The sequence below is a fragment of the Poecilia formosa genome, unplaced genomic scaffold, assembly GCF_000485575.1.
Source record: "Poecilia formosa unplaced genomic scaffold, Poecilia_formosa-5.1.2 Scaffold10, whole genome shotgun sequence".
Taxonomy (NCBI): domain Eukaryota; kingdom Metazoa; phylum Chordata; class Actinopteri; order Cyprinodontiformes; family Poeciliidae; genus Poecilia; species Poecilia formosa.
The window spans coordinates 1,719,949-1,735,829 of record NW_006799949.1 but is presented as its reverse complement, the minus strand read 5'-3'; the positions used below and the strand labels follow the sequence as shown (position 1 = coordinate 1,735,829).

Sequence of the window (15,881 nt, the reverse complement as noted above, 5' to 3'; positions counted from 1 at the left end):
TTTATTTTACAGTGCAAACCTTATAGTTTTCATTTGATCAAATGTACTATTCATATTGATGCAAATCGCTCTTTGTAAAAAAAAAAAAGATAAATAAAATAAAAAATAAATAAATAAATAAAAAATAAATAAATAAATAAATAAGTGTAAAAAGTCCAGTAAGTTACAAGATGTGTTTTAGAAGTAATAATAAGTAAAATAACTTTCAGAAGTAAAATAACTTTGTATTTTGCTTGACCACCTGCTTTAGAGAGCAGGAGGTCCTGGCTGATGAGTATTTTAGGGTTTAGATATTGAGCAGAAATAACAAATATGGAACGTAAGTCAGAAAGACAGTGAGTATACTATCATGTCTGCAAGTTCAGTTGTAGGAGAGGGAGTGAGGCTTTTGGACACTGAATGCTCACTGGGGACCATGATGTCAGAGAGGGAGAAGTCTGTTTTCAAGGGTGGGACTCAGAATGATCTAAGTTAAAAAAACATTTACAAGAACCATTTAGAGTTAATTTGCCAGCTACAACTTGGTCATCATTGCTCATTTTTATCCGTTAGTTCTCAGTTGGGTGGTTTAAAATAAATAAATAAATAAATAAATAAATAAATAAATAAATACAAATATTTCTCAGTATTGACAGCTACTGTAGACAGAGCTTTGGAAAAGTATTTATACTCTGAGAATTAACCATGCCAAGAAAATTTCTAACATATCATGACACTACACGAACAGACTTCAATGGCCGTTAAACTTTATATGTGATGTAAACTTTATATGTGATGTAAAAAGACAAAGTAGCACATCATTTTTAAATGAAAGGAAACAGTTTTATGGTCTACAATTTCCTTTAAATACTAATTTGCAAGGAGTGGTGTGAACTTGTATTCAACTTTTACTCCAATGTTTACTGTGAGTCCATTGAAGAATGTTTGCAGGAGCTTTTCACATCTTGAAGCTGGCATATTTGACAATTATATCTCAGTTAGATTAGATTGAAAAGTGTCTGTCAATGTCTAATTTCGAGTCTTTCCACTTGAAAGTGCCAGATGGGAGGAGGTTACTACATGAGCCTCGCTCAGACCTTGGAATCTTGTGTGCGCACAGAATCTGTTTTTGCCTGGTATCCATTAGATTTTTTTTTTGTCTGCATAGCAACCACACCCAACCCAATTGTGAAATCAACTAATGTGAAGTAAAAAAATAAAAAAAAAATAAAAAAATGCTGTATAGTTTTCTGAAGCTCTGGACTTTAAGGGATGATTTTTTTCCCCTTTAGGTTAAAAAACACAAACTACTTTCCCTTTAATTTCATCAAAAACTAAATCCTTGATATTAGATTTTTACAAAAACATTTTTCTTCTTCCTGTCATTTAAACTGTACCTTGACACGGGCTTTCCCCCCACATCTGGTCCTCTATTTCCAGCAATGGCTCACTCCACTTAAACACCAGCCCAGAGGAGATGGTTGAACAATCATTTTCCATAGTGAGTATTTCACAGCTGCTCAAAACTCGATCCCAAATGTGCAGATTGGTGATTCTCCCTGAGAATGCATCATTTGACTCAAAAGACCCATTCTGGCCCTGACCGATAATGAAGAAGCTATCTGGGCTAATGCTGTCATTATTACAATTCATGCCATTCCCCCTTGAAACCATGTGACCGTGAGCGTACAGGGCCCAGCTTCCGTCATCCTGGCTCCAAGAAACACACACAGAGTGCCAGGAGTCGTCATGTTCGAAAGCGTTGGCGTAAGGCCCTTGTTTGCTGTGGATCCGTAGAGCCAACTGCACAGGGTTTCCCTGGGTCAGATTTGCTCGGAGTTGGAAGTCATTAATGGAATAAGAAAAGACTGTGGAAATTCCAAAGGTGTTTGCACTGAAGTGTAGTTGGGTGCAAACAGTCAATGAGCTCATGGAGGGAAACTTGTGCAGAAGGTGAGCATGCATCTGGTCCGAACGCCTGGAGAAATCCAGAATCAGTGTCTTGGAAGAATCTTTGATTTCATCCCAAACAGAGAGAGAAGGAAGTAGTTATAAGGTTAATCGTAAAATCAAAGATGGATTCATTTTACTCCTAAAAATGTGGAACATTTGTGCATCTTATTTGTTGACAAAATAAGCAAAATAAACCTACGTTTTTGACGCGTTAGGGTTTTCCTGGCAATCCACACACCATCAGAGATATTCTGGTTTTTTAAGAAGCTGTTTAGCTGTTGGTAGTCTGCTGGGTTGGAGACAATAGCTAAGTTCCCAGATAGCCGCTTGCATAGTTCTTCTGCATCCTTCCATTGCATGGAATCGGGAACATACTTGTAATAAAACTTGTCATATGGCTGGCCTCTCCTTTTCACTCTTAATGCTATTTGAAAAGCAGAGACAACAAGTTGACAGAAAAGCTTCCACCAAAGTGGAAGTCAATATACAGGCGACATTCCAAAAGTTCAAGAGTGTCACTGCATTAAGACAGATGAGAACTGGCAAATAAAAGTTATTCTCCATATGAACCAGATTACTGTGTAAATGATGTGATGACGATCTAAACAATTTGATGTCATTTCAGGATTCCAGCCATCTACAAAAGCCTTACGAGAGTTTTCCAAGTCTTTACGGTAAATGGACTCTTCGGCCCCTGCCAGACCGCTAATTATTTTTTTGTATGTGCACATCTAAAACATGCATTACAAGGGTGGATAAGTTGCACTCGCTGTGAGTCACTCTCCAAGTGATGATGTAAGTGCTGAAAAACATCTGGGTGTCTCACTGAGAGGAATACCTCTCTGACTTGCCTAAAGCATGTGAGACTTCACTGCTCCAGCACAAAGTAATGCATTTTCCATGTAGCTCTCGGGCTAGATTAATCTTTTAAGATTTTTAGTCGCAAGCTGACCTGTTACATCAAAAGTCTTGAGTTACCTGTTTGAGGACGTTTCCACAAACATGAGTTTCCAATTAATAAGTAGGACTAAATTCCTGTTCAGTTATATCCTGATGAGTCTTGCTGTGCGTGCTAGACTGCTGCACGTTTTCTCTACATATCAGCTGATAGGCTGATAGAAAGATCTCCAGATCATCCACAGAAACGAATGCTTTACCCACTGCAGATTTGCCTGAAGGTTTTTTTTTATTTAGGAGAGTGTTGATCATGAAAGAATTTGGATTTTGTAACTGAGGAACAATTTCTGTGAATTAGGTCACCAGATCTGTATTAGTTCAGCAGATCTAAATTTTAAATCTCCTGGATCTAACAAGATTCCCTCTGGATGAGCAGCTGCATCACAAATTGTACATAAAAATGGATTTAAGTTTCTTTACCACATGCAGCTATGGGAAAAATTAAGAGACCACTGCACTGAACCCCACTGAAAACCTCAAAGTTATTCCACCAAATGTTGATTTCTGAACTCTTCCTGAATTAAAACATTAGTATTGTTGTTTCTAAATGAATGAACATAAACTTGTTTTCTTTGCACTATTTGAAATCTGAGAGCACTGCATATTTTTTTGTGAATTTGACCATTTGTCATTTTCTGGAAATAAATGCTACATTTTTGTTTGGAATTTCGGAGACATGTTGTCACTAGTTCATAGAATGAAACAACAATGTTCATCTTACTCAAACATTAACCTATAAAGAGTAAAATCAAAGAACTGATCATTTTGCGGTGGTCCCTTCATTTTTTTCCAGAGCTGTATTTGTCATTAATTTTAGTATGAAAAATACAGTATGAACCAAGAGGCGCCATATTAACAGAAAAAAAATATATTGACTAGCCTTTAAATAAGCTTTGTTTAGATATGTAGAGTTTGAGTTTCCCATGTCAGGCATCCTGTTATGTGGGAATGGGATGCCAAGGTTTCCCTCCTGGAACAGCAACCCCCAAATTGATCAACAAATGTGCCACTGATGACTTACCAGTTTTGTTTTCCTTTTTTGTAACATGAGAGTTTATCATCACTGAATAAAAGCTCTAAAATTAAAGGCTGAATTTTTCTGAAAAATTCCGGGTGAAATTATGTTACTGCAATAACAGATGAGATTCACTGATGTCTACTCCTAAATGTGGTTGATACTGAAGAAGAATACTCAATAAAATATTCAACAGGAAGTGACATAAATAAATATCCAATAAATAGATGCAAAAAAAAAAGCAAGGAAGCACACCCACAAAATGAAATCACTCAAAAAACTAAAAGCACTCAGTATAAGAACAACAAGAAATGAAAATAAAACCAATAAAAAAGCTTAGCTGAAAAGAGAGGAAATATGCAGTGTTAACAAAATAATAATAAATAATGTATAAATAACATAATGTAACTAGACAAATGTGAAGAACATCACTGCAGCTGTTTTTGTTTTGTTTTTTTTGTAAGAGAAAATTAGCTTACTTAATATCCAGCTTTGAACGCAAACCTGTAACACAAATATAGGTTTAGTTCAGCTGTGAAAACAATTTAAGTTAAATTAGTAGGCAAGCGCTCAAACTTGGAAACGAATTAGTGGCCCAATGAAAAACTGCGTTCTCCAATTCCAGGTCTGTTTTTAAAGTGTTCAATTTAACAAGACGAGTATTAATAGATTGCACACGTGGTTTTCAAACTAACAGGAACGCACATTCCAAACAGTTTTAAAAGAAATACTACTGGTTAAAAAAAATAAAGACTACTTACAAGCAGAGATAAAATGGGGAAATACAACCAGTGCATCCTGAAACAAATACTTTGTTAGCTGGAAATAAAGCGACAAATCCAACAGTGATTTCCAAAAACAACACAACGCGTTGTTTTTACCTGATTTGTTCGTCTCTTTTGGTCGTCTTCTCATTTCAAGTCGAGCTGTGTCTGTGAACGCACCATCAATCCGTTCTGAAGTATGTTTACTTCTTAACCATGCAAAAGTAGAGCCGAAGTGCTGCTGACTCCAGGGAGCATGAAGGGAGGATGCAGATGAGGCTACGCAGACGATGAGTGGGTGTAGCCTGGAGCCAGCAGCAGAGGGTGGTAAAAGTAGGGTTCAAGGACATTTGGGGGCTCGAGGGTGGACTTTTTGGGGTCCAGTAATTTTAGAAACAAAGGAAAAAATTGTAGTGTTTACTAGTTTTCAAACCTTTGGCAATTAATTGTGGCAAGCTAAATATTAGTTTCTGGACCAAATCTTGACAAACAGTGTTTTTCTTAAAAGTGCTTAAAACGAATCGCAGTTTGTTCGGTTCTGTTAATCCACCTCGTATTTTACAGTGATACACCGTAGCTCAATGGAGTTAAGGTGTTTCCTGTATGGTCAAATTTCACAAATTACTGCTACAATCTCTGAGCCCTATTGTTAATACCATTGCATGCTCATATTGGAAAATTTATACATCTTTCCTTTTTGATCCTTGAAGATTGAAAGAATGTTTTTTTTCTTTTCAAGATTTCTACAGTGTTTCAGTTTGTCTTTGATTTTTTTTTTTTTTGGTCAAAAGTGGCTTGCTTTTTGTTTCTTTTCATAGAGTCTCTGCTTGTGTGTCCACAACTTATCGCTCTCTTCCCTGCTGCCAGTGTTGACTGAGCTTTGCATTGGTGCCAACCACAGAAAGAGCTGACCCTGCTTGACCTTAACCTTTCACCATGAAGGTACCAATGACCAAGAAAACTGTACTTCCAAGTGCAGATTGCATTTTAAAAATAAAGTCTTGGCCTTACATACGAGACAGTTTTTAATGTAAAGTTGTTTGTACATTTTTCTTTGGAGTTTATCATAGCTGAAATTCAATTTTCTCTCCCAAATATTGAGTTTTGGGATTTGCAATTTTATAAAATAAGTGCAAAACCCAGATTTAATTTGTGGTCAATTCTACACAGCAAAAATGGCACAAGACACATCACAAATAGCTAAATAAAAATAAAATGTGCAATTTGAGAAGACAACAGTTTAAAGACAGCAACTTGTTTCAAATATCACCATCTTCCATACTAGTCACTCTGAGAACCAGATGAACAAAGTTATTTTATCCATATTCACCTGTGTTGATGATGTGACATATTTTGTGTCAGTACAGTAATGAATGCTTTGGGCTTCTTTTTCCCTTGTAAATGATGCAATCGTCAGTTTTTTTGTGGGAAAGCATTAGTTTAATGTGTTTTTGTTTTAAATAAAAAGTACAAATATCACACAAATTTCAAAGGTTAAAATAAAATGTGGGCTTCCATACTTTTTCAATTAATGAAAAGTTTAGTTGAGAGCCATGCATATGAGAGCCAGCATAAATGTAAACACGTTGAATATAGAAAAAATATGATTTTATTGCTACTTAACAGTAAAAGTCTTTGAATGGGTGCGCTCTACCAGCAATGTATTGTGAGCTGAAGGTAAAGAACTAGGAATCCATGTGAAATCAAGCCATGCGATTCTTAGCAGCTGTGCAAGTGGCTGGATTATCTTTAAAGCAATAAAAAAATGGTTACAACAGCATTCGTTTAGATACAAATATTAGCATGGAACCCAAAATTTACAATTGTCTGAGTGCGAATAGTGTGATATGGTATGCTGCAATACAATATACAAGAGCAAACAATGTACAGAATAGTGTAAAAACCAGGTCCTCTTATTCTTACAAATTAGCCTACCTGGAGTGCCCATAATTGAGACTTTACATGTCCCAAAAATATATAGTCCTGAAATAATGGTTTGGCAAAGACTGCCCTTTTCTTTAGAGCTTCTATTGACCCAACATCAGTTAACGTACAATTTACACTCATGAGTAACGTTCTAGCTTCACTTGGCGCATCATAAATATATTCAAACTGGAGGGCGTGTTTTTACCATACCAACAAGAGAAGTCAAAGAAACTTCAACAGTATTTTCCTTTACACCATGTTGAAAACAACACAATTGTTACTTTTGAATGTTTCAAAGAAAGATTGTGTCCATTTTCTGCAATTTGTTAATGCCACAGGCAAGTATTTATTTGCTTAAAGATTGTTTCCTGTACTTTTACAGTTACTTGAATCCTAGCAGGTTGCCTCTCTATTTTTCTTCAAGGTAACAAGAGATATTACACCCAGTGAGGGCTGCCACTGAGCGGCACACCTGAAGCAAAGGGGTACACCACTTTGTACACACCTTTATTTCTAACTGCATTGTGAGTGGTGGGTCTGTCTTTAATGGAGGAGTCATTTTCTAAACTGTTGTCCGAACCGGCTGAACTTCTGCTGTCGTTCACCCCCTGCTGGCTCCAGAAAGACGACAACAAGGACTGCAGGGCGGAGTGGAGATCATCTCGTGCAGATATGACTGTCTGAAGACAGGGAAGCTGCAAGGACTTAGCCTCTACTCCCTCCTTGGACAGGCCAATGACCAGTTCATCCACCGCCTTGGTAGAGGAGGAGATCAGCTCTCTGCAGCTGCTGAGATCAGGATTTCTATCCATACCTGGAAGAACAGAAGCCAATCAAACATGCACTTTTTATCCAATGATCACATCTCTGTAGTGGAAGAAAGATAATCAAATTTTAACTTTGCCAAATTTGTTTTTAAAGTGTTGGCATAGAATAATAATAATAATAATATTGACAATTTGAATAATTTCTAATAATTACTGGAGAAAAGTAAAAAAAAAAAAAAAGGTACGAGTAGACCTTCAGGTAATTTGAAAAATTGAAATGTATGTAAATACCACAAATAATTTAAAAGTGCAAAAATAAATACATAAATAGACAGGACTGACATACGTTTAGTTTCTGAAACCTGTTAGGATAAACTGAAGTGTCATGTTAGTTCAGGATGGGATCAACTTTTATGTTGAAATGAGAGGTGATCGCAAGTCAAGGAAAGTTATACTAATTGATCCACTCAGAATTACAGGCAGGACTCAGAATATTTTTTGACTATTCTAAAACTGCACTGCAAAATTAGGCTCAACTACTTGACAAAAGAAACTAATCAATTGAAAGAGGGTATGATGAATATAATTTCTGACAACCTCTCCGATCACCAAATCTCCAGCAAATAGTGCACCACTGTTGGACGAACAGTACTCCATCCCTCCATTTCCAGGCATGAAGAACCGATGCCAAGGCATACGGATGCAGTTCTAGCCACATGTGTTGACCTAACATCTCACTAAGATACTGTTTGTCAGATTTCCTCTATAATTTGACAGTAGTTTGTGCTTGCACCTGATGAACTTTATTTACAAGAGTAAGTCAACCAGTTCGAAGATTAAAAAAATAAAAATTCCTAAGAAATGTGCAATTTCAAAGAGTCACCTCGCAGGGCAGTAGACAGACAAGACTGCATCTGTTGGATGGCCTGGGTTAGCTGGAACAGTTTGGTCGACGTAGTCCTCAGTCTCTGTAAATGAGCGAGTAAGACTGCATCTTCCTCCTCCTCATGCGCCTCTTCATCATTTTCTTGCTCCTGTGTGAAAACAGAAATATACCCAGAACAGCAAATAATGAGTAAGATGCAACAAAAAAGTCGGATTTTAGAATGAAAGTCTTTGACATCAACTAAGTTCAATACCGCTTCTTTAAACATGCAGAAAAAAAAATGCTGCTGTAATTGGACCTTAACAGGGTTTATTTTTCACCACTTTATATAAAAATAATTACCTTCAATAACTTAAGCAATTCACAAAATTTGTATTTTCCACTCAATTTTTACATGAATAAAAGCCAAAATGTCTCTTGGTGAACACAACAGTAACATTTTGCGTAACAATCGTAAACAGAATGGTCTCAATTCGAACTGCAGCCGTAGCAAAAATTGTAAGTGACATTTTGTGAGACCAAATCTGATTCCATAATTTCCTTAATATGTCCCATCTTGACGACTAATACAAACGGCTTGGTGGGTCTGGTTACCTTACAGTGTTGGGGCAAATGTACTCTACCAAAAAAGAGGCCAATGCTACCTTTGTTGCTTTAAGAAAATTAAAGTTCTGGCAGCAAAGGAAAATGCCTGCAAACATGATAAAAACACATTAATGTCAGAGAATAAGAAAAAGACTCGCTTCATACAAGAAGAGGGATCTCCATCCACACTCTCTCCAAGCAGAACACTGTGCTGCATACATGTCCACGAGATCCCATGACAGAGGTTATAAATCAGCTTTATTTAACTGTGGGGGGGTTAAATAATGGCCTGCAAGTGTCCATTACTGGTTCAACAAAACCACTGGCTAGTTTGTGTGGCTAAGATAACTTCAAATAAGCCTGTTAGCTGTGACTTATGCCACTTCATTCACCATATTTATTACGCTAACTACTGCCGAGGGGTGAGTGCGCAGAGATAAGCTTGGAGAGCATTGAGCTTTACAGTAGCAATAAAGGCGGAGTGGCATCTTTAACAGGGCTGTTGTGGGACTGGGTGTTAATCTATTTCATTTAATCTCATGTCAAGGCAGAGGAATTGTTTCAGCTGACTGTGCAGAGCGCCATCTGATTCTGGTTTCAAAAAGCAGCCACCAGTGGTTTTTGGGATAGTACACACACACACGCACGCACACACACACACACACGCACACACACCTATACGTGTGTTGCAGAAACTCACCGAAATATGAGACTGAATGTAGATCTGCAGGGCACGAGACATATCAAGAGTTTTGGATTTTAGACTCTGTAAGACCTGGAAGCAGAGATGAAAGGCATCAAAGGCAGAAACTCACTCGCTCACTCAGATTTCCTTCGGTCAGTCTACAGGTCAGTCATGTCAAATTACATAACATCAATCAGACAATTTCCCGCTACAAATGAATGTCTGATGTCTTACTGGGTTTCTGGGATAGGCCAGCTGAGCATCTCTGAGCGTTTCCCTGGTGATGGCAAGGATTTCCTCCAGGAGAGAGCGCACGCCCTTTCTGGTTCCCCTCAGCAGACAGCTCAAAAGTGATTGCTGAAATCATAGAGCATTAAAGGCAGTGAACATGTGCAATGTGCATGGACAGTGGAGAGCTCCAAAAACTATAAAGACGTAACCAACAAAAGGGCAGAGAAAACAAGGATACAGCAAACATCCCTGATAGTCTGGAGCAGAGCCTGAAGAGCTGGACTGGCTGAATTAAAAGTGTTGCAAAACTATTCAGTTTGACCTCAATCCCAAAGTGATACTGCTTAGAATAAAATAAAAATTCACTCTTCTGTCACCATTGATTATGGAGATTGTGGATTTTTTTTTAGTACTATTATTTGTATATCAAGAGGTTATATAAATTTGTTTATATTATATGCATTTTGGATACCTTCTCCAAATTCTTTAAACATGTAAAACCCCATACAAACATAACAGAAAGAAATAATTGGGGGGGGCGAAACAAGAAAAAAGATGTCCTATCTATCTTTTTAACTTAGTGACCTGGTGGGTTAATTACATTCTTCTACACATTGAGAAGGTACTCCACAAAGGGGCTGTACTTGCAAGTATATTTTGCTTGACCCTTGACTGTTTGACGTTTTTTCTGTTTTCAAAATGTTCCTACAATGTGGATGGAGGTAGAGATTTTCAGAAGAGTAAAATACAGCGTCAGGCGAGAAGAGAACAGAAAGCCAAAATCTCATGGTTCAACGTGATCACTGGCACTCCATAAACAGCTATGAATGGATCACTTTGGATCTGGGTTCTAAAAATTCCCCTGAGAGTGCAGAAAAGAAGTTACTCCAGAATTTGTACAAACTTGGGAAGAAGAAAAACATATTACTTCAGTTGCAGGCTGAGGTCTGACATCTGTCACACTGGTCTAAAATTGAAGGGAAGAGTTTAGATAAACGAGATTTAAAAAAAAGAAGAAAAAAAACTCTTTTTTTATTGCTTTAAACTTTACAAACCTAGCACATGGTGTACTTAGAAATATTCTGAGAATCACCTTATCCCGCCATGACTCAGACGGTTCTACACCCAATTCACGTTCCCAAGCAGTTCTGATTTTAATCAGACGAATGGGACTCAATTGCCATAAGTTTTCCATACAAATGTTAGAGAGGTTTGATTTCTAATCAGACCTAAATCAGGCTCAGCAAGGAAAGTTGGAAACAGTGATGAGATACAGTATCTAATTTGGAAGCAGAGGAACAAATATGAGAAGGAGACAGGGTAAATTTTGAGGGCAACTCTGAAAAACAAAGACAAATAAAAACGTCTCTAAAGGTCTCTATCGTGCCAAGCGGCTTTAGTAGCAGCGGGGAAGTGGATGATTTCTTAAAGGCATTTAGTTAGAGGGAGACAAAATTCAAAATGGGACCTAAACTGACAAAATCTTAAGGGTAGAGAGCACAATGAGATGTGAAGTTACAGAAGGTAATTTAATAGGTATCAAATCATCATTAGATAATTGAGGCTGGCGAAAAAGGCGGAGAAATTGATTGAATAAATTGGTGGTTTCCTGACATTAAGGAGGTCCTGAATATCAATGAAATCTGAAATTTCTGTTCACCGCAACTGCAGAGTTCAGAAGATGATTTTTTTTTCTGAAAATGGCGAAATTTCAAATACAAATACTCAAATACTGCTATGAAATACATAATTTCATAGCAGTCCTTATTTTAAAGCCACATACTGCAAATCCATATTATATGGGAATTTCTAGGTAGAATTGATTTTAAATAAACTGTGAGCATCCCAACTTCCAAACGCAGGAAAGATGAAAAAGTAGACCTTCAATCAGGATTACAGTCAGCAATCACAGGTATTATTTATGATAGTTTTAGAGAATTAAGACCAGTTTTAACTCAGAAGAAGTTAGCAAAAATCCATACATTTAAAGCCTGGGGGATGTATATTGTAGAAAGAATAACCACACACATTTGCAGCACCAGCTGCTAGAGTGAGTTTGCTCTATCCCAACTTGAAATCAGTGAATAGTCAGCTCTGACTGTTTTTATATCTGAACATAAAGTGAGATATCCTAACTTTATCAGGTAAAATCTCTTAAAAAGTGAAGATGCTGAAGGTGAAAATTAATGCTTCCTTTTTTTTAAACATTTGCATTAATGGCAGATTTTAGCATTTAAATGCCAAACTTTAAAAAAAAAACATGGTGATATTCAGCACAGGTAGTTGAGCTGAAAGCCTGATTACAGTTTCTGAATGAACACCGAGACCTTAACGTTTGGAGACAAGTGGTCTGATGACTAACATTGAAGTATTTGGCCATAATGACTGTAAAAACACTGGCAGGAAAATGCGGCAGTTTACGAGCACAAGAACACGCTCACCATTGAAGCCTCTGGGTAGCAACAGGATGCTAAGTACAACAGAGTCAACATTATGGAAAGGGAATCACAAAGCTCTCATTTCAGTCCCATAGAAGATTTACGTCCAAGAAACACTCCTTCAAATTTGGCGCAGTTACACCTGTTCTGTCAGGAGGAATGGTCCAAAACGCCAGCAAACTACTCTGAGCAGCTTACAAAGCAAGACCTAAAACATTTGCTATAAGTCAGACAGACTAAAGGTTGTTCTACCAACTACTGGGGAAATGTAAGAAAGAAAAAAAAAAATCTTTGTTTAAAAACATTCTCTCTATTGTCATTTGGGAACTTAGAACATCTGGCTTCCTAGATACAGAAGTAAACATCTGGTTTGAACTGCAGTGAAAAATGAAACTAAGTAGGTTTGTGCGTCACCGCTTTCTCCTGCTTCATCAAGGCAGCAACAACAATGCCCCTCTTATTATTTCTTCATGCAGATCGAAACATTTTGTAGATTAAAAAAAAAAAAAAGACATAAGTATTCAGATCCTTAACAACTAGGTTGTAATGTCTTAACTGCTCTGGCTATCCACAAAGCTTTTATTACTTTTCATTTTCTGCGGATCAGAAGACAATGGAGTATTACAAGAGTTACCTTGCCTGTGGCCCGATTGCCAGGCGCCGTAACACTGAGCGGCATGCCCGTCACCACCGCCAGCTGGGCGAGCGAGAGCATCGCCGCATCCAAGCACTGACTGCTTTTCCTCCTTGCTTCCTTCACCATCGATGTGATCTCGGATTCACAGCCCTGAATTGGGAAAAACAGTTATTTATTTATTTTTTACATCCAACATCAGGCTAGCATAAACAAACAGATGGAATTAAATTTAATTTACCAGCAAATCAATCAAAGTCAACACAACGGTTGATGAAGTCTGAAGGGTCAATAAATAAATTAAAATGGTGGAAAAAAAAAAAAACATATTAGGTTTTAGGGGTAAAAATTGTCTGTTTAGGTGCCAAGAGTTGTCAGGAATTTAGATTTCCTTTCCATATATTCATGACCTGTGTGGAGCTCAAGGCTGAGAATTCCCTCTGCTTTGCCATTTCCATAGACAGAGCTCAAACAGCTCAGAGCTAAGACCTGTCAGTCAGATCGGCATTTTGATAAGCCGCCGCATGTCCAAACTACGCCTAATTGAAGACCATTTTGTCGGCTTAAATTTTGCCTTTTATATGAAATGAAAATACCCAGAAACCTCCATCCCAGCTTTATGTCACTATGTGGGTTCACCTGAATAAGCATTTGGAAGAATCCTCCCATTTTCTTGATTTGGCTTTTAAGTTCTTCGGCAGTCGAGTACAACAAGCCAGAGGAGCGTTTAACAGTGGCCAGCCACTGCATGGCAACAAACACAGCGGTCTCCACCGCCGTAGTGGCCTTGATCAGTTCAGTCTGGGCTGCCACGCTGCACACAAACACTGCAGATGGATGAGCAATCAGAAAAGTTTAAGTAAAATAAAACCCCAACACTTAACAGTTGAACAAAGGACTTTCATAATATTCCATAAATGATTGTTTTGGGGGAAAAAATATCAGTTGACGCTCACCGGTGTCTTGGCTGTCATCATCTAGACCCTCATACAAGTCAGATATAGTTTGGACAGCCGTGTATACCAGATTCAGATCAGACATCAGTCTGTCTGCCAAGGTCTCCTCTGTCTCGCTATAGCTTCGCAGACGAGCCACGGACAGGCCAATCAGCTCCTTGCAGAGGCTGGGAACAGCGGGTTCCGTGGCGCTCGTTTGGTTGGAAGGAGGTTTGAATGATCCACACATCAGCCCTGCAGTGCAAACAGGAGGAGTGACAAAAATAACTAGGGTCACTGAAAGTTTCTCTTAGTTATTTTAAGACAATATAAAACCTTTTGAGGATCATGATTTAACAGCAAGACCTATATTAATTGTGAAAAATAGCTTCTATCAGTTAAATAACACTTTGTTCATCTACGATTGTTTTTTTTTAACTCCAGCATATAAGCTATGTGCTTTTATATTCAATTCAACTACAATTCACTATGCAATACAGTGCCTGTTGTAAATACAGGTTTCAGCCAGCTAATGAAATTCCTGATTTTCAAGCCAAACCCAAACAAAATACCTTCTTTTCATGACAGCTGATAGTGGAAACGCTAACAAGAACGACTTGGTGTCAGTTCCCTTAAACCTCAAAAAAACTGTTTAAGGAACAAGTATTGTTTTACAGAAGTTTGCAGAGAAGGGTTGAAGTGCTCTTCAACGCTGTGCTCAAAATTAAATTAATATATGTACAAATTTTAAAATTTATGCATTTGAAAAATGTTTAAGATCTTTAGCAGAAATCATGCTTTTTTTTTTTAAGATGACTTAAATTTTTATTTTATTGGTACAAATCAAGTTTAAAGTACTTAAAGTACCAGTCAGCTCCTAGAGTTCAAGGAATTTTTAAACAACTGATTTGTTATCAAGCATCTTACCAGCAGACTGTGAGGAGTTGGTGAGGCTCTGAATGGGATGAACTCGGATTTCATACAAACGTCCAGAGATTCGCTTTGTCTTCAGAAGGCTTCGGCTCCTGAAGTCCAACCAAATATAAGCCGTTTAAGTTCACAGCCAACTTCAAATTAATATTTTTTTTTTATAGACATTTTGGGAATAATATAACTGAGAACTGCAATCATGAGGATAGTCAAAATGTAGGATTTCGGTTAAAGAGAGAGAGAGAGGGAAAAAAGAGAGAGCAGGAATCTTAGTAAAGTTATGCTGCATATACATATGTCCATTAAAGTCAGAGCGAAAAGCAGGATGGAGTCACAAACTGTGTGTGAATTGTTTCATTTGGCTGGATCTGGTGGAGAGCAGGGCACCACCAGAACTTCTTGCCATGAAAAACAACACTGTGACAGGAAAATGTTAGATGTTTGTAGTTTCCCTGTGTTGTGTGTGTGTGTGTGTGTGCGCGCGCGTGGGCGTGCGCATGTGCGTCCATCTACATGTTTTGTTTATAAGGTGTGAAGTCTGACAGAAGGAAACTTCAATCCCCCTCAATTTAAACACCCTGTTCTGACCTGCTAGACAAGAGACTGAATAAAATAAAAACCAAATGAACCAAAACAGGAAGGAAAAAAAAATTACCAGCAGTTTGCTGATTACACAGTGTAAGAATGAGAGGATCTTGTGTAAAACATGTGTATACAAACTTCATTACCTCCATGTATACACAATTAGATTGTCAAAGAACATTTCTTTTGCTTGAACAATGTTGAAATAAGAGCTTAATTGGCCAGCAAAAACCCAGACGAGATTAAACCGTGAGTTGGAAACATGCAGAGGGAAGTTTGGAAATTTTTTCTGCTAACATAATTCGTACAACTAAAGCCAACTACTTACTGCAAAGACAAGATGCAAACAGAGGGTCTGCAGGATAAGAAGGGGAGATGGATAATTACCTTCGGCGAGAAAAGGAGGAAGTGGAAGCAGAGGAGGCTGATATATCTTGCTCCCACTCATCATCAGGGTCATAAAACACATCGTCATCTTTAGAGGTGGAATCCCCCTGCGGAGAGTAAAGCAGTGCTGACAAGCCCGGTCTCATTTATTCAACTTAATGAGAAAAGCACGGCAAAGTGAGGCTGCATCCCTCCATCAGACATAAAACAAGCCAATCTGGACTGTA

General features: G+C 37.8%; 1 protein-coding gene across 2 annotated transcripts in view; it reads right to left on the bottom strand.

Annotated features, from left to right (window-relative positions):
• Window positions 1–15,881, bottom strand: part of kif14 (kinesin family member 14) — a 29,827-nt gene that overhangs the window by 2,834 nt on the left and 11,112 nt on the right. The window contains exons 21-29 of one of the 2 annotated variants that reach the window (XM_007541449.2): window positions 15,655–15,761; window positions 14,683–14,780; window positions 13,777–14,010; window positions 13,460–13,647; window positions 12,821–12,973; window positions 9,752–9,874; window positions 9,533–9,607; window positions 8,245–8,395; window positions 6,255–7,408 (exon numbers count right to left, since the gene is read on the bottom strand). In XM_007541449.2, the coding sequence (XP_007541511.1) occupies window positions 7,032–7,408; window positions 8,245–8,395; window positions 9,533–9,607; window positions 9,752–9,874; window positions 12,821–12,973; window positions 13,460–13,647; window positions 13,777–14,010; window positions 14,683–14,780; window positions 15,655–15,761 (1,506 nt within the window). In that variant the 3' untranslated portion in view covers window positions 6,255–7,031. Of the gene's footprint in view, window positions 1–6,254; window positions 7,409–8,244; window positions 8,396–9,532; window positions 9,608–9,751; window positions 9,875–12,820; window positions 12,974–13,459; window positions 13,648–13,776; window positions 14,011–14,682; window positions 14,781–15,654; window positions 15,762–15,881 lie in introns of those variants that run through there. The other variant, XM_007541456.2, reaches the window with a different exon arrangement.